This window comes from Medicago sativa, chromosome 6 (assembly GCF_051527215.1).
Source record: "Medicago sativa cultivar Bolivia chromosome 6, Bolivia_mono, whole genome shotgun sequence".
In the NCBI taxonomy this organism is placed as follows: Eukaryota; Viridiplantae; Streptophyta; class Magnoliopsida; order Fabales; family Fabaceae; genus Medicago; species Medicago sativa.
Window position 1 is genome coordinate 13063347 of NC_140754.1, and position 19257 is coordinate 13082603.

The window sequence follows — 19257 nt, forward strand, 5'->3', positions numbered from 1 at the left end:
TAAGTGATGTTGAAACAAGATATCATCCTAGTGAGAAATTATGTCTTTGTTTATATTTTTCATGTATGAAACTTAAGCATTATATAAAGCCTTTTGATGTTTATGTTTATTCCCATTTCGATATTATTAAGCACATGTTATCTAAACCTATTCTGCATAGTAGAGTTGGTAAATGGGCTTTGGCACTCACAGAATATTCTTTAACTTATCAATCTTTGAAAACTGTGAAAGGCCAAATAGTGGCTGACTTTATTGCTGATCATTCCATTGAAGAACCTGTGACTGGGGGCATCGAAACATTTCCATGGACATTATATTTCGACGGGTCTAGTCATAAAAATGGTTCTGGAATAGGTATAGTTATTGTTTCACCAACAAATGAGGTAACCAAATATAAATTTCGAATTAGCCAATATTGTTCGAATAATGAGGCAGAATATGAAGCCTTAATAAATGGTTTAGAGATTTTGCTCGAACTGGGGGCGAAATGTTTAATCATTAGAGGTGATTCTGAATTAGTAATAAAGCAAATAACAAAAGAATATAAATGCCTCAAAGAAACTTTGATAATGTATTACACTATAGTTAATGCATTACTTAAACATTTTGCTCAAATTGAAGTTCAACATGTTCCTAGAGCAGAAAATCAAGAAGCTAATGATTTAGCTCAATTGGCTTCTGGGTACAAACTTTCGAAGGAACAAGAGCAAGAGGTTATTGAAATTAAAACAAAGCGTAATTCGATAGACATTGTGCCTAACAAATTGTTAAGACCAAAACTTGGGGGCATGGAAGCATCTCAAGGATACCTTCAGAGTGAAAAATTTTCTGAAATTTTGGTCATTAACAATTTGGATGATAATGATTGGCGAAAACCCATAGTCAATTTTTTGGAAGATCCAGATGGCACAACTTGTAGGAAAGTCAAGTATAGAGCCTTGAGTTATGTGATAATAGGCAATGAATTATTTAAAAAGACTCCAGAAGGAGTTTTACTTAAATGCCTTAGTGAAGCAGAAGCATATTTGGCTGTATCGAATACTCATAGTGGTGCTTGTGGTACACATCAAGCAGGCCATAAAATAAAATGGCTTTTGTTTCGACAAGGTGTTTATTGGCCAACCATGTTAAAAGATTGCATAAATTTTGCTAAAGGTTGTAAAGAATGTCAAGAACATGCTGGAATTCAAAAAGTACCAGCTAGTGAATTACATTCAATAGTGAAACCTTGGCCATTCAGAGGATGGGCTTTAGATGTAATTGGGGAAATCAAACCTAAGTCATCCAAAGGCTACAAATATATTTTGGTTGGAATAGATTATTTCACTAAATGGATAGAAGCTGTTCCACTAAAAGATGTTACTCAAGATGAAGTTATAAACTTCATTCAAAAATTTATTATTTATAGATTTGGCATACCAGAAACTATTACTACGGATCAAGGATCTGTATTTACTGGTCGAAAGATGGTAAAATTTGCTGAAGAAATATGATATAAGTTGTTGACTTCAACACCATATTATGCTCAGGCAAATGGTCAGGTAGAAGCAGCAAATAAGAATTTGATTACTATAATCAAAAGAAAAGCTAGCCAAAAGAAAAAACCCAAAGAATGGCATGAGTTTCTTTATGAAGCTTTATGGGCAGTTCGAACTTCTCCTAAAGAATCTATAAATACTACTCCTTTTCGATTAACATTTGGCCATGATGCTGTATTGCCAACAGAAATCTTACTTCAATCTACTCGAATTCAAAGACAAATCGAAATTCCAACAAATCAATATTTGGATATGATGTTGGATGAATTAGTAGATATTGATGAAGAAAGATTAATGGCTTTAGAAGTGCTTACAAAGCAAAAAGAAAGAATAGCAAAAGCCTATAACAAAAGAGTTAAATCGAAATTATTCCTGCAAGGGGACTTAGTTTGGAAAGTTATCTTGCCGATGGATAAAAAGGATCGATGTTTAGGAAAATGGTCTCCTAGTTGGGAAGGACCATGGAAAATTCTAAGAGTTTTTTCGAATAATGCGTATGAGATCGAAGAATTACAAGAAGATCAGAGAATTATACGCATAAACGGTAAATATTTGAAAAAATATAAACCGATGTTACAAGAAATTAAAATTACACAAGAGTAATTTGATTCGAAATAAAAACTTGGCATTAATTTAAAAATGCCAACTGATGGGCTGGTTACATCGAAATGCTTAAAATGGAAAAACCATTACAAAAGAAAACACAAAGTACTTAAAGACTAAAAGCATTTAAAGATGGTTTTCACCATTCAGTTACAATCCCAAAACGATCGAGAAACCAGCGAATTTCTGTATCGAGACGACACTTGAAGCAAGCATTGACCAAGTAGTATTCATGATCTGGCCCAGGTAGAAGTGAATACCAACCTCCAATTCTCCCATCTCCTGCACAGTTGTGGTAGTTGTTGCAAAAACGACGCCTAGTAAGCCAAATAGGCATGGGCCTATTCCACCAAGGACAGCGAAATCGATAAGTTGAAGTTCCTCCCAAAATGTCGCTTCGAAATTCTGCCAATCGATGTGTCCATGCAAGATCTTCGAAGTTTTCGAGGATGTTTTCTGGCATAGGCATGGAGAGCGCATTGATGAGAAGAAGGTAGTACCTTGCACTCAGAGAGCCAGTGGCGTTGATAGCAGTAGTAAGGAGGCGTTTTATTTCTTCAATGTTTGGATTAGCATCCAACATGTGTTGAGTGCTTCGAAGAATACAGAACATGGCGTTGCCATGATTCCAGAGTCTAAGTTTAAAAGCAAACTTAGAATGAGCCACCATAGCATTGTTGTACCATTCATTGGGGTCGTAGAAGAAGTAGAGGACATCATTTCCAAAAGCCCTAGAAACTTCAGAATCCTCACTGACGCGCCAATGCCTGCTATTGGTATGGCGAAAAGCGAAAAGATCTTTCCTGCTTTGAGCAGCAATCTTTGCAGCAATCTTGACTAAAAGATCATCACTCAGATTATCAATGGTGGTCATGATGATTTAAGAAAGAAAAAGCTTTGAGTAAGAAGGATTTTTCAGACGAAGACGAAACAAAGAAAAGAGTGATTTTTATAAAAAGGAAAATCATATTTATAGTGGAGGGAAGTTGAAAGAAGTGGCTCAATCAAACGGTTCTTCTTGCTTTGAAGATGATGACACGTGGGAACAGTTATTCCGATGGCCAATGGTTACTTAACTTCGTAACCTGAGGGAAGTTTTAAAGGTTTTTTTTTTTTTAAAAAAAAAAGGATTAATTTGTGTTAAAAGGTCATTTATTTGTTTTATTCCTTTTCAACTTCCTAGGCAAGTTTAACTTGTTGGGTTAAACAAAAAAGTTACTTTTTTGTTTCCTCGTCATTAAAATGTCTTGGAAATTGTTCCAATCTTATTTGGATTTAAATAAAATTTAAATTCGATATAAGAAAATAAGAAAGGAATTTCGATGATTGAAAAGAAATTGTCGTTCGAAATAGAAAATGGTTCACAGATTGTTATAAAGACATTACAGACCAAGATATTCGATAAGGCTGAAATAAAATAAAAGTCTTAGAGAATAAAATGGAAACAGAACTAAATCTCAAATGATGAGATGAGTTTCTCGATTTGGCTCTTGTATTCAGCCAGTTGAGTATCGAGAGCATGGTTGTCACTTGCAAGTTGAGCAATGGTAGACTCTAGTTCCTTGGAGAGCTTGAATTTGTTAATAGCTTCATTGGCTTCTCGATTTCTGGCTTCATCCTTAGCCAAAATTTCAGCTTTTTGAGCTTCCAGTTCTTTAATTTTGGCATCGATGTCAACCACTTGCTGCTTCGCATTGTTTCTTTCTTGCTGAAGAGTTTTAAATTTCTCTTGGAAGGATGACAGTTCGATCACAATTTGATCATGATGCGCTTTCTTCTCTGCCATTTGAGCTTGATCAGTTTTCCTCTTCTGGAAGTTTTGATTAACACTCTCCAACATTGGTTCAAGATAATTAAACAGGTTTCGAAATTTCCAACCAGTTGGGAGAGCACCAAGTTTTTCAAATAAACTCCTGATTTCAGCAAGAGCTCCAGCATCTTTTTCAATCAACTCTAGCAAGTTGGCTTCGATGATCTTCTTTTGAAATTCTGCTAGCAGGTTGTTCTTTGAAGTCTCAGAGGGATTTCCCTTGGATGAATCAGAAGTTTGGCCAGTGCTAGTTGAGAAAAGAGTATTACTCTTAGCTATCAAGGCAAAGGCATTGAAAGGATCATCTTTGGCCAATCGATCGATTTCTTCTAGATCGATCATAGGGGTATCTTGTTGAGCAATCATTTCTGCATCACCAGGAGCATTTTGTCGAGTAGTTATGTTTGTATCTTCAGTAGCAAAGTTTGATACATTATCTCCAAGGGTGGGTGCAGAATAAGATTGATCATTGTTGAGTGATTCATCATTTACCAAGTCATCAGTGGGTGTTTCTGTTTGTTGTTGTTGAGGAGGATCCACTTTAAGACCTTCTGGACTGCTAGCATCATCATGCTCATCTTCTTTGTCTTCAGCAATTGGTGAAGTGGTCTTCGAAGAAGGAAGAACTTGCCCATGTTGTGATGGATTAGTTTGTTCTTGTTCGATACCCTAAAAAGAATAAGATCAATGCTTAAAACAAGATACTTAAAAACATTGCGTATAAAATATGGTTTTGATAAAATACCTTCGAACCATTATCACCAACATGTGAATGAGCACTAGAATGAGAAGTCTTTCGAAGACGTTTGAATGGTTTAGATGGTGAGATGGGGGGAGAACCTTCAGAAGCTTCCACTTCGACTTCCTTTTCTTGGACAAGTGAAATTTGTTCTTGTTTTCTTTTCCTTCTTCCTTCAGTATGGACTTTGGGAAGTGTTACTTTGGAAGCTTCAATCTGTTCTTTAGTTATCTCCACCTCGCTATCATCATCAGAGAGATCGACAGTTGCTTGTTCTTTCTTGTTCTTTGATCTAGAAGATCTTTTTGATGAAGTTGTTTTCACTTTGGGTTCCTTTGATTTAGAAGGTTCCTTTGATGCAGTCTCAGATTTCTTCGATTCAACTTCTTTAGTTTGGGAAGCTTTCTTTTTCTTCTTGTCAGACTTGCTTTTCGAAGTGTTCTGGGTGCTGGCATCATCGAGCTTTGCTTCTCCTGGAGTTAAAGGCAAAGCTGAAATATGTGATTATACAGATAAGTACTATTTCTTCTAAAAATAGTATTAATATATTTTAGTGAAAGAAAAATCATACCCATGATACTGGGAGTTTCGATTCGAACTTGGGATAATTCATAGCCAAGTTCACCATTATATTGGTATAAATGGCATTTAGCATAGGTTACTAAATTATTTTGTGGGAATTTGAAATTATAAAGTAACCATTTTGGGTATGGTGGCCTAAAGGCCAAAGCAAGATTACAAGATGGAAGTTTTGCTAGTTTCATTTTCTTTTCTAAAACATAAAGATATTTATTGGGTGTTCCAGGGGGAAAAATTGTTTCTGGAATTTTTTCTCGAACTTTATCTCTCAGAGTTTGAGCAGCATAATATACTGTCCTCTTTGGATGTAAAGGGTCATATGTTGTTTGATAATATCTTTGAAATTGCTGAATTTCTTTAATGTGCGTACCTCTAGTCTTCTTGTCTTTGTTCTGCAAAGTGTGAAAAGTACTGGTCAGTTGAGGCAGCAATTCATCAGGATTCCCTCGATTGGATTGGCGTGTGTAATAATTTCGCCACCATCGAAAGAATGCTTCAGAGCATGCAAATGATGTTGAGAAATATGTAGGCTCGAACACAGTTGTTTTCCTGGCTTGAATTATGGATTTCCACACAGGTTCGATCAGAGGAATTTTCCATTCACTTATACTTTTGAACAAAGAGCTGGGTTTCGATTGAACCATACCAAACTGTCTAGCTACATGGTTAGGTTGATAACCATATACTCCATAAGGACTACCAGGTGTAAGTCTGCTAGATAGATAGGTAGGGGTCAAATAAGCTTCCCATATAGCATTGATTTCTGTTTTGTTGGCTGCTTTCGAAGTAGTGGGAAAGTCCTCTTTGAACCAGTTAGGTCCATATTTCCTAGTGGTAAATGGTGCCATCATAGGGGTGAAAATGGGACAATCAAGCAGGGTTTCATAAGCATTCTCAAAAAGTTGTTGTGAAGACTTATTCCCATCGGGGTGAAACATAGCTAAGCCTATACCTTCAGTGGTCTTGTCTGAGTATGCTGATGTGTAAGAGGAAGGTAGGATCGAAGCAAGTTTTGATCCAAAAATGGCTAAAAGCCATAGTTGGAACAACCATATGGGTCCTGATACAACTAAATTCCCACCAGTTTGGGGATAATCTCTAAGATTATTAGTTGTATGGTTAAGGGTTTCATACAAAGAACCTAGAATCAGTTTGCTTAAACAGATATCTGTTCCTTCATGTAATTGACTAGCTAGACACATGAATTTCTTAGGGACTTGTACTGACCTTGAGCAAAAAACATGCATAGATAACCAGTAGGTCAAGAAAGCTACATGTTCATCTGCAGATACTTCAGCACATTCGGTATCATGGTTGTTAGCTATAAACAAACCATAGGCAGGGCTATCGAAATTTACTGAGTATTGAGAGGTGGTAACATCTGGATTAAAGGTGTATCCAGTTGGTTTTAAGCTAGTAAGGCCAGCCACATCTAAAAGGGTAGGAGTGAGCATTCCACATTTCAAGTGAAGGCTGTTGTTCGATGGGTTCCAAAAATGTAAAGCAGCAAATATCAATTCATTATGGTATTTTGGACCATATCGAGATATTTGGATGAGATCAAAAATCCCTTTCTCCTTCCAGAATTGTCCCTTTTGTTTTTGAACTTTGTCTAACCAAGCAATGTATTCTGGATAAGTTTTTGGTTCAGTCCTAATTTTGGATTTTACAAAACTTAGGTCAAAAGGACCTTTTGTGAAAATTAAAGGAGGTTGAGTTTCGATGCATGGGAAAAGAGAGTTAATCTCTGGAGTTTCAGGTTCTAGAGAAATGGGGCCTAAGAATGCATGTGGAGTATCAGTACAAGGGATGATTACCTGGGTTTTCCAGATAGCTTTTTCAGCTTCATTGATCTCTGGTTCGTTCATAAAAGCAGGAGCAGCACTGGCGATTTCTTTAGTAAAATCAATGGGTTCTTCGCGATTCACATGAGAAGTTCCTGCTGCGTTCGTCATTGTTTAAGTGTTTTTGTGAGAATTTGATGAATAGTGAAGATTTCGTGGTTAAAGATAGAAGTTGCAGAAAATTCAAAATGTTTTCTTCGAGAAAATTTTTGACGGAGAAGAGGAACAGTGAAAGTGAAAATGAAATGGTGAAAAGTGAGAAGAGTAAAGGTGAGTTTGTTTCTATATGGACCTTTGATCATGACACATGTCAAGATCTTATTTTGACAGTTTTACCATTAAAGTGTTGTCTTTTCCAATGTTAGAGAACGTGGCCCACTAACTAAGATTGTGGGGTCAGTATTTAAAGGAAATTTGAATTAGTTTTGAATTAAATACTGACATCATTCATTTCGATGGAGAATGTTAGTTATTTTTTTCAAAAACGTCTTTTTCTTCTTCGGTGAAATCGAAAATGGCGTTTCTGGGGGGCAATTTGTTAGCCAATATATTTTACTAGCTGTAATAAATGTGGTCAAAGTATAGTTGACCTAGATTTAAAGAAGATTCGAACAGAGTGTTGTATTGAAAGCAAATATGGGTTCGAAGATGGTAGAAGACTTCGATAAAGCAGTTTTCGAAGGTGGTTATCAACGGTTATTCTTTAAGTCAGTTTGTATTTTAAGTTTGTTTTCAAATAAGTAAAACTGTCGACTTGTGGTAGTTGTAGTTTGAATTTCAAAGAAGTGTAGTTATTTCTAGACTTAGTATAAATAGTAGTTTTTCATAGGAAAAACAGGTCACAATTCCATCATACAAACTTACACTCAAAGTATCCGTATGGAAGCGAGAAACGAGTCACAAGTTGCAATGTATGAATCTGTGTACCAACTCTTATTTAATCAATGCAATTTACCCTTTTTTCTTTAAGTGTTCTTGCACTTTACTTTGTTAAGTTCGATTGAGTTCAAGTGGATTGAATTCGATTGTTTTTATTGTATTTCTTATATTTTCGACACCAAAACACAGAATTTCTAACAACAAGAACAAACACAATATGTCCTAAGATTTACTGGTTGATCTTGCAAGTTACCATGTGTAAACCAGCGGTTGTTTACGAAAATCCAACGTAAACATGTGAGCCTTTGAAACCTACCCTTATTTTATTTGAAATTATCCTTTTTGAACGCCAAATTGAGCCGGTAGGTTTAGATCTTTTTGTTCGGTGACAAACTACATATTTAGCCTAGAGACTTTTACGATTTAACCCAAAATGTTATATTTGAGTTTGGCTAAGTAGGGTGTTGCTAAACAATAAGTTTGGGGTTGCTTTTGGAATTTGCAACCAACTAAGTTTGGGGTGGGGTACTAGATAACAAAGAACAAAGCATGAAAAATATACACAAAAAATGGTGTATCAAAAAAAACAGAGAGAAAAATAAAATGAAAAGAGAAATGGGACAAACAATGAAAAATTTGAGTAATTTCAAACTCGATTGTCCCGATAGTTACAAATAATCTCTAGTACCTTTACAATTGTTGTTTCAAAGGGTGAATGAGGGGTTGAATCTTTGCTTTAATTTTCGTAGGAGTGCCTAATTCAAATTTTATGTAGCCTACTTATTATCCAAATATTATCCCACCTTTACCTAAGCCCCGTTTTAACCGTGCAAGACCTCAAAGTGTGTAATGACATTGATTTTGATTGACGTTTAGAAACTTTTCAAGCGTATGGTAATATGTAGACATGCACGTTGATTGAGTGCGAACCCTTGTCATATTGTTGCGTGGAGTTGTGAATGGTGGATGCATGAAAGTCAAACTAGTTCATCATTGGCTAGAGGGAGATGAACTTTTGGGTACTACTACTTGGTTAGGTAATTGTTATTTTACTGTCGATTGTCAATTTTAGAAGTAAATTCCTTGAGGACAAGGAATGGTTCAAGTTTTTCTATCAATCAAAAGTAAGTATTTTTGTGTATATCGTCTCCACAGGGACTAGCGCGATATTCAAGCCATTCAACAATCAATATTGTTCAAAGTGTATGAATTTAAAATGTGTGTCTGTGTAAACTATATAAACTATTTGACATAAAATAAATAGAGAAGAGATATGACCATTTCGCTTGGGGTCAGAGACACTCAACCAAGCGTAACAACTGCAATCTTTCGATCAAATAACGGATTCTAGCTTTTTAAACGATATTATCACAATCACTCGACAATATCATTCGTGTCCAAATGATATCGTTATTTCTAAGGGATCGTTTAAATATCGATTTCCCAAACATTTAAACGATCATAAAGTCGATTGGATCGTTTAATCGACGATTTCACAACCGATTAAATGACCCAAAAGCATTAAGTTCTAGATTAAAAGTGATTATCAAATATTAACATCCATGTCTAGAGTGATAACTTAAGATAGATTGTTATTCTATTTCTAGATTCAAAAGTATGTGTCCATATCATTTTAAATCTCAATAAAACATTAAATGCAAGAATAACAACAATATTGAATAAATAACTACAACCATATATTAAAAGATCAAAAGATTACATAATAGCTTGTTTGAATAACCACAAGAGTATATGTAACTACATATATCTATGATAGCTTTGCAAAGGATGAAGAAAAGATGAAGATTCAATGCCTAGATCTATGATGTCTCAACAAATCTTGGGTTGAATCTACTCCTAACTACCTTGCTTTGTGTTTCTCTAGAAATGTCAAACCAAAATTCTCCCAAAAAATGTGCTACCTGTACATGAAGAACGTGACCCTCCTCTTTTGCTGTTGTGTAGCTCCTGTACAAAAAGAACTCTCCCAAAACGTGTGGCTCTTTCCTTTTTGTTGTGCGGCAGCCTTACTTTCTTCCAATTCGCGTCAACCCTCTCACTTGGTCAAAGCCCATTGTTATTTAATTATGCATAATTATATTTATATTCATACCTCTCTTTCTTCTTAGGGTAGACCAGTGGCACAATAGTGGCAAAATATTAGTTGTTTCTCAATAATAGTAACAATACACTACTTGACTCAATAAACAAGGACATGACATTTTATTTAAAAGGACATTAAATTAACTACTAAACTAATAAAAATACAATTAAAACTTATTTAAAAAGACTCTAAAAATGTGATATGACGGACTGTCATCACATATATCTTTTCATAATTGACATAAAATAATGGCTCCTTGTGACATATTTTTTTTTCGCACGGTTTCATGAAGCCGACATTCTTCAATTCATGTGAATAAGGATTATAGGGCGAAACTATTCTAGTTAAGCTAATAGGGTGCTCACTAGTTATTCAGGTAGCCCCATATAATCCTAGCCTCCACATTTATTCTTGTGTAACGTCATGTATCTGAAAATTGTTAGCTAATGAAATTGAAATGCAATGAATTTCATCCTTAAAAAAAATTAAAATTAGTGAATTTGAAAACTTGGGAGAAGTAAATGTTTTCTGAAAAGAGTATATAGTCTTAGAATGTGAAGCAGAACATATCTCATATTTCTCCAAATTTGTAGTTGATAGATTTTTAATTGATAGGATTCTAGGAGTAATTACTTCACACTTTAATCACTTACGAATTCGTGTGAGCTTCTAATTCACGTTTCCCCGCCATCATGTACACATCTTGATGCTCGCATATATCTCTTCACCGTTGACATTAAATAATGGCTCCTTGTGATATTCACTTTTCACACAGTTCCATCAAGCCGACATTCTTCAAATCATACTAATAAGGATTATAGGGCGAAACGATTCTAGAATGCAATAGCCATCGACTAGGGGATGCAACGTTAATATTTCTGGTTTACTTCTCATAACTTCTTCGTGCAGTTGTACTTCTAGGCTCTTCTCATTATCTGCTATTTTTCTGTTGTGTGGAATTTTAGTTCTTCCTCTTCAAGAGAAGTGTATGGATGAGCTCCCATTTGTCCAAATCATGTGGTTGAGGGAGTTAATGTTAGGTTTTCCAAATGGTTGCTAAATATCCATTTAAGTATGCCATAATTTTAAATCATTGTGGCATGCCATGGACTGCAGTTATAATAAAGAATGTGCCAATCTCAGGGCTGCTACAATATATGCGTGTGCACTCATCATTTTGTTTTTTATTTGTTGCTACAATTAATATATTGCATAAATTGAACCATACCACATGTGGGTATAGAATAATAACCCATCATTTAACATGTAGCTTGAAATTGCACAAATTTTACAATTAACAGATATGATACGTTAAGTGTATGTACAATAGAAACTCATCATGTAACGTGTGATTGCACAACATACACGAGGTTCTAAGTCACTAATTCTATCCATTGAGTTTCTAGATGAGCAATTTGGTGTTTCCTTCTAAAGAACTATTGAAGAGGGTAAGGAAAAAGACAGCAAAATCTGATTTGAAACATGCCCATGTTCAGTTTCTACTCATATTTGAGCAATTGTCAGCGATTCAAAGCTTTCGTGCCAGCTAGTTTTATTAGCGTTTGTATCTCACAAAGCAATTTAAAAGTAATATATGCAGAGTTTCACCCCCAGCAGGGAATAATTCTGCTATTGAACATAATAACCACAAGAGTAGTTACAATCAGATTATATCAATTTAGAAGAAGATCATATGATGGATACAGTTGGAGGAATATACATATGGTAAAAAACAAGTAAAAGGAAGTGAAAATCTAAGAAACTTTAGATGGACAAGTTACTGAGAAATAGAAGTACTTTTCATTTTACTGAGAAATAGATATTAATTGTCTATATTACTTGCTTATATTAGCTTCCAAAATTATGTGGCTCATGATTTAAGTTCTATCACGATTTAAGTTCTATCATGATGCGGAATCATTGTTCTAATTAGCCAATATAATAACTAATGAACTTCATACCATTTTTGTTTCACATTTATTTGAATTCAATATAGAATTTTACTCCCACCCCAATATACTTCAGTTATGAATTCTCAATATAAACAACAACAACAAAAACAACAGAATGCACCTTTGTAAGTTGACAATTTTAAAAAATAATTTCGTAGAGAAGTAAATATTAAAATAATTTCTTACAATGATCATGTCAATATCAGAACACTAGCATAGAAGGGATCCATGGAGAGTTCCAAAATTTCAGTTGTTTCTGGCACTTCAATCCTTGTCAGTTGTTTGCAGTTTTCCACGACATCTTTCACTCCTTTCTCCGTGACATCGTAACAACCTATAAGTGATAGTTTCAAAAGCCCAGGACAAATCTTTGAGATCGCATAGAGTGTTTCATCATTAACTCTTGTATTTGACAAGTTCAACACCTGTAGCTTGGGAAGTACAAAGTTCATTTCAAATATGTCCACATCTGCATTACATCCGTTTAAGTACAAATGTGTTATCACATCAAATCTCTTTATAACTTGCCAGATATTTATAGATATCCTCCAATGACAACTTTTAAAATCAAGCGACTCCAAATTGGGGAAAGAAGAACCGAACATTTTGAATTTTTCGACACTTGACAACCTATTGTCAGCCAAAGAGAGAGACTTTAATTGAGGGTATACACCAATATCTCTCAAAGAATCATTATTCTCTAACATCTCTTTCCCAATAGCCGTATCTTCCATTTTGATCACACTAAGTGAAGGACAATTTCTAACAAGTGAAAACAAGGATAATTCTGTGAGGTCCGAACAATAACTAAGGTTTATAGACACCAAATCAACAAGAAACAAAGATAACCAGGCAACATGTTTATCATTCAGATCATAATAGCATTCAAGATCCAAATGTTGTAAACATCGAAACTTGGATATCAAAGAGTGGATTGCATCAGTGGGAATTTTACGCGAGAGGTTGAGGGAATTGAGGTTTGTGAACCTTTCAAAAAGGCGATCAAGGAAAGGGCGTGTTTGATCCGAGACAAACAGCGAGAATAGGAGACGGTTGGTGATAGAGAGGAACTGTTTGGAGACAAGGGATAGAGAATTTAAACAGTGATGACGGGAAAGCAAATAGAAGAGAGAAATCATCCGCCGCCTCCGGTTTATTGTGTTTTAGGGTTTCCGTAAAGGAACTAGGGCGCTTTGTATACCTGGGATATGATCTAGGCAATGGGCACTTTGTTTGTGGCAATCTTTCTTTCACTATATCGATTTATTTGTCCTTTTTTTTAATATACTAGACTTTTCACCCGTGCTGCCGCACGGGTCATATAAATGGCAAATTTCACATTCAAAAACAAATTGACATATTACATAACTCATTAACCAAAACATTCACATTAAGATAATAAAGACAATTGTATTTCACGGAATTCATTTTGATAAATTAGTAAAACTTCTTTGTAAACCATGTTTGAAGTACTGATAATGCAAACAATGTCCTTGCTGTTAGGAGAATTTTCAGACCACTTTTAAATTATAATAGTAACAATTTTCAGACCATGATGAACTCTTAATCAATTAATTAATCATAACACAAAATTGTGCGCCAGTACCATAGATATTATACCACAGGTTCGCAACATACCACCAAAATAAAAAGCATTAATTAAAAAAATAAAAATTCAAACAGAAATGATTTAACTATTACATCAATTTTCAATCAATCCAATCCATAATATTTCAATGTGATAAAGAAAACTTCATTGTATTCAAGGGACGGAGCACCAATCTTTATCACCATTCCTTCACACAGTCCTAAACTTATGCAATAATGCTTCCAATCTCCACCAATTTTGCATTGCCTCAAAGGTGACCGTTCAAAATTATTCGTACAGTTCCAAGCATGTCCGGTATCATCAATCAGCTTAAATGTCTTGCAATCCTTTGAAAGCATCGAATCCATAAACTTATCATAAGACAATGTCTGCAAAATAATAAAAAAAATTAATTTGAAAGATACACTATTAAAATAATAGAAATGTAATAAAAAATTTATAAATATTTGATGTAAATGAATGTAACTTTAAAGACAAATACCAGGAGACAGGAGGTTATGTCCTTCTTCTTCAACCACTTGACAACAAATTACTTAAAGTTGCTGCTTTTATATGATCCGGGAAAAGAACACGACTCAATCTTAAACTTAAACAGGAACATGGGTTGGGTAGGAAATTTCATCTCCATAACTATCTTGCACCTGGATAATGAACCGATCAGGTTGAACACGTATTAAAGTGATTTAACCATCATACTTCAGGTTATAAATGCGATGAAGCTCAATCCATCCATGGGCGAAACAATATCTATTGTCTTTGACTTTAATCTTTACTTCAAACTAATTATAATTAGGATCACTTAGTTCAACAAATCGTTTCAGGTGACTCTTAAATATATCAATCAACAGATTTGGAACAACAGCAACAGCATGTGAGAAATGCAAATGTATAATTATATAGTCACATAAGTTTTATAAAACATCATATTAATAATATTATATAGATACACTGAATGAAAATGCATAAAACGGTTTCCCTAATTTGGATTGAAGTGAACACATAAATTACGGTACTTCAATCGAGATCAAGGACATCCAATCAGTTGCCGCTGCACATTAACAAATATGAATTGAAAAAAACACTTAATTCCATGAATCCTTTTATTCTTCTATCATGGTAGCATAAAAAATAAAAGAACTATCAAAAAAACGATAGAATGTGTGGTTTTTATAGATCTTTTTTTTTTTTTAAACTCAGCCGAATTGAAAGAGCACACAAACTTAAAGGAAATATGATAATAGTTTTAGCAGATGTATTTGAATGATAGCATTATAATGAATTTAAAAAAAAAGTTGCAGAAGAAGAATAACATTAACAAAAATAGAGAAAAATATATAACTGCAGAAGCTCGTAAAAGCATATTAGCAAATACGCCGAAGAAAAAGAATTATAAAAGCACTACACTATAACAGGAAGATCATGAAGGCATGTTCAGTATAGAATTTCTGTTTGCAAAAAATGATATTAGTATACATTAGCAGATTAGCAAACACAAAATTACATACCATCCTGCACAATCAAACACAAAATTACATACCATCCTGCACAATCAAAATTAGACCAGACAATCTCTTTATAAACAATTTGTCCTGCAATGTTCCGAATCACATTCACTATCACAATGCCTAACCTGCTCATAATCACTAAAATTTGCAACTATAATGGGGGACAATGTTGGGTTTTGTTTTAATGTCTCACCTGATATTTGCTTAAATGGGAGAGAAAGAATAAACAATCTGTCCTGCAATGTTCCGAATCACATTCACTATCACAATGCCTAACCTGCTAATAATCACTAAAATTTGCAACTATAATGGGGGATAATGTTCGGTTTTGTTTTAATGTCTCACCTGATATTTGCTTGAATGGGAGAGAAAGAAATAGCTGAGAATACACTGCAGAAAAAGATGTTAATGTGAGAACAGAGTTGAGAATGCAACAAAAAAGTTGCTTAAGAACCCCAACCGCAACAAAATTTGCCAACTGCCACAAACCAAACATTGCAAACTTAAACATGAACTTATCTCGGTAATTGATCGATCCTGACATTGCAGACTTGAAATTTGTCTAACACACATGGTCATGGTTTTTCTTTTTATTGTATGAGTGTAAGAGACAAAAAGAGAACTTTAGCTCTAATTGTGCATTTATACTACAAAATGAAGCCATGACATATTGTTAAAGCTTAGTTCAACTTAATACTACCAGTAAGCAGAATAATAAAATAAAATTAAAAAAGCTCAATGTATCTCAGTTCCATAAAAAAACCTACGCCAATGGTCTTCAATGAAAAAAAAAATGAAAAAACAACTAAAGAAAGATTAATTTACCAATAACAGTTGGAGATAAACCCTCAATTTGAAGATCCCTTATCTGCAAAATGTTTGATTTCTTACTTGCAAGAACTGCCCCTTAAAGAGTCATTCTACTTAATCATATGTTCATCACAAACATAAACATACAAAAAAATAAAAAATAGTTCCAAAAATAGGTTTGTGAATACTTTCTTATGATGCATATGTCAGTTTCTTTTGTACACTGTCACTGAAGCCGACAATGGATGTGTTTGTGTCTAACTTCAATTAAAATCGAAGCTTATGATGGCTACAAACACTGAACCAGCCTATAAATTATAACAATATAAAAAGACTGTAACAATTGTGATAGACTAACTTTGGGGATGATTCTATATACACCTACATAATTTCAATTTTAAATGCCTAAGATTTATAACAAAATAATCAAGTAACAATAACAGCCACGAAGGTATAAAATAAAGGAAGAAAAACAAACTAATGTATCAGGACCCTACCATTCTCAATTCAGGTTTAACCTTCCTTTATCACACAATCCAGGGAAAATAGATTGCGAAAAAACACAAATAAGTGTTAGAGAGAGTAATAAAAAGGAAAGATATAAATAATTTTAAGATAATGTGAATCAAAATAAAACAAACGGTCCCTATTTATACATGAGAAGTCCTAAAGAAGAGGGTAATGAATTCAATTGGGAAAAGAGTAAAACTGAATGAACAAACTTTATCCTACAAAACGGCTAAACAATAACACCAAAGGCAAACTTGAAACTGAAGTAGCAGAAAAAAAATTACATACCTATATGAACTCAAATCGAGCCACACCACCATCCTTCACATCAAAGTTATATACCTGCCACATTCTCAGTCCCCTCCACTCTTTTTTCTCGCTAATTATATTGAAGTAATCAAGAACTACATCCAAAAACAGCCAATAAAGCATGAAAAACATAATAGAGTCCAAACGCAATTTTACTCTAAAAACTCAGCAAAATAAAAGCTCAAACAAAAATAGGTACAAAATTAAAATCAATACAAAACATTTGTCATGAGATAACTACCACACAACCAAAATTGATTAAGAGCGTTACTTTTCTATCAGAAAAGGAAAACCTGTAATATTGATGAGAAAAAATAGGGAGATAAAATCAGAGAAAAAAATTAAATGAGATAGAGAGAAACTGATACACCCAATCCAAAATCGATGAATATTAAGATGAATAGATCCCTTATCTGCAAAATATTTGATTTCTTACTTGCAAGAACTGCCCCTTAAAGAGTCATTCTACTTAATCATATGTTCATCACAAACATAAACATACAAAAAAATAAAAAATAGTTCCAAAAATAGGTTTGTGAATACTTTCTTATGATGCATATGTCAGTTTCTTTTGTACACTGTCACTGAAGCCGACAATGGATGTGTTTGTGTCTAACTTCAATTAAAATCGAAGCTTATGATGGCTACAAACACTGAACCAGCCTATAAATTATAACAATATAAAAAGACTGTAACAATTGTGATAGACTAACTTTGGGATGATTCTATATACACCTACATAATTTCAATTTTAAATGCCTACGATTTATAACAAAATAATCAAGTAACAATAACAGCCACGAAGGTATAAAATAAAGGAAGAAAAGCAAACTAATGTATCAGGACCCTACCATTCTCAATTCAGGTTTAACCTTCCTTTGTCACACAATCCAGGGAAAATAGATTGTGAAAAAACACAAATAAGTGTTAGAGAGAGAGTAATAAAAAGGAAAGATATAAATAATTTTAAGATAATGTGAATCAAAATAAAACAAACGGTCCCTATTTATACATGAGAAGTCCTAAAGAAGAGGGTAATGAATTCAATTGGGAAAAGAGTAAAACTGAATGAACAAACTTTATCCTACAAAACGGCTAAACAATAACACCAAAGGCAAACTTGAAACTGAAGTAGCAGAAAAAAAATTACATACCTATATGAACTCAAATCGAGCCACACCACCATCCTTCACATCAAAGTTATATACCTGCCACATTCTCAGTCCCCTCCACTCTTTTTTCTCGCTAATTATATTGAAGTAATCAAGAACTACATCCAAAAATTGCCAATAAAGCATGAAAAACATAATAGAGTCCAAACGCAATTTTACTCTAAAAACTCAGCAAAATAAAAGCTCAAACAAAAATAGCCAAAATAAACAAACAAACCAATTGCAAAGGTATTGTGAAATAGTGAATTTAGGTACCTTGGCGAAACCTTTGGCGTTACCGATTTGAGTACCAAAGAAGACGGTGACTAAAAACCCTATTGATTAGATAAACCATAATTGAAAATTCAATCGCTTTTTAACATCAATATAATTCAAACATAAAGAGTAATAACAATTTGTAATCAGAAAAGTGAATAAAGAAAAGGTACCTGAAGCTTTTGCAGTGCAATTGGTTGAGAAACACCGGTGATGCTGATGAATGTGTCAATCGTCTCTTGATTAGGTGTCGCCATGGAAATCGAAATCGCAATCGAATTTTTGACTTGTATGGTTACGGTTGTGTTGGATTATGGCTTTGAGAGCTTGTGAGGCGATTTGTATTTACTGGATTTGTGAAGAATTCGGGGTTTGTGATGATTGGTATGGGTTGGTGTACGGTTCTGCTTCTGGTTTGTGTTGTGAAACCGGCTGTGAAATTGTGCGTGAAGAAATTTGCGGCTTTTTTTGTTATTGTGTTTATGCGTTTAATTGGCTGTGAAACCGGCTTGTTTGGGTAAAACAGTAATTGTAGCCATTAGGGTTTTGGAAAAATTAGGGCTTCAAAATAGGCTTGGGGACAACTTTTATATATAGATAGATTTTTTTGTTATTGTGTTTATGCGTTTAATTGGCTGTGAAACCGGCTTGTTTGGGTAAAACAGTAATTGTAGCCATTAGGGTTTTGGAAAAATTAGGGCTTCAAAATAGGCTTGGGACAACTTTTATATATAGATAGATTAGGGCTTCAAAATAGGCTTGGGGACAACTTTTATATATAGATAGATTTTTTTGTTATTGTGTTTATGCGTTTAATTGGCTGTGAAACCGGCTTGTTTGGGTAAAACAGTAATTGTAGCCATTAGGGTTTTGGAAAAATTAGGGCTTCAAAATAGGCTTGGGACAACTTTTATATATAGATTTTTGTGTCTTTTTCCACACAACAATAACCACTCCATATTTTTTGTTTCAAAAAAAAAAACCACTCCATATTTTTCTGTAACAAAAAAACAACTCCATAATATTTTTTGTAAAAAAT

At 34.1% G+C, this 19257-nt stretch overlaps 3 protein-coding genes across 3 annotated transcripts; all 3 read right to left on the reverse strand.

The window, feature by feature from the left end:
- Window positions 1–1513: 1513 nt before the first annotated feature.
- Window positions 1514–7273, reverse strand: LOC146912966 (uncharacterized). Its single transcript, XM_085716255.1, has 2 exons — window positions 6497–7273; window positions 1514–2641 (listed from the first exon to the last, which is right to left on the reverse strand). The coding sequence occupies exons 1-2, from the start codon at window positions 7222–7224 to the stop codon at window positions 2281–2283; spliced, it is 1089 nt and encodes a 362-aa protein (XP_085572381.1). The 5' UTR covers window positions 7225–7273; the 3' UTR covers window positions 1514–2280.
- Window positions 3592–5454, reverse strand: LOC146912967 (uncharacterized). Its single transcript, XM_085717749.1, has 4 exons — window positions 5430–5454; window positions 4697–5181; window positions 3895–4620; window positions 3592–3711 (listed from the first exon to the last, which is right to left on the reverse strand). The coding sequence occupies exons 1-4, from the start codon at window positions 5452–5454 to the stop codon at window positions 3592–3594; spliced, it is 1356 nt and encodes a 451-aa protein (XP_085573875.1).
- A 4966-nt stretch (window positions 7274–12239) lies between the features above and the next one.
- Window positions 12240–12782, reverse strand: LOC146912968 (uncharacterized). The gene has a single exon (XM_085720824.1). The coding sequence runs from the start codon at window positions 12780–12782 to the stop codon at window positions 12240–12242; it is 543 nt and encodes a 180-aa protein (XP_085576950.1).
- Window positions 12783–19257: the final 6475 nt, after the last annotated feature.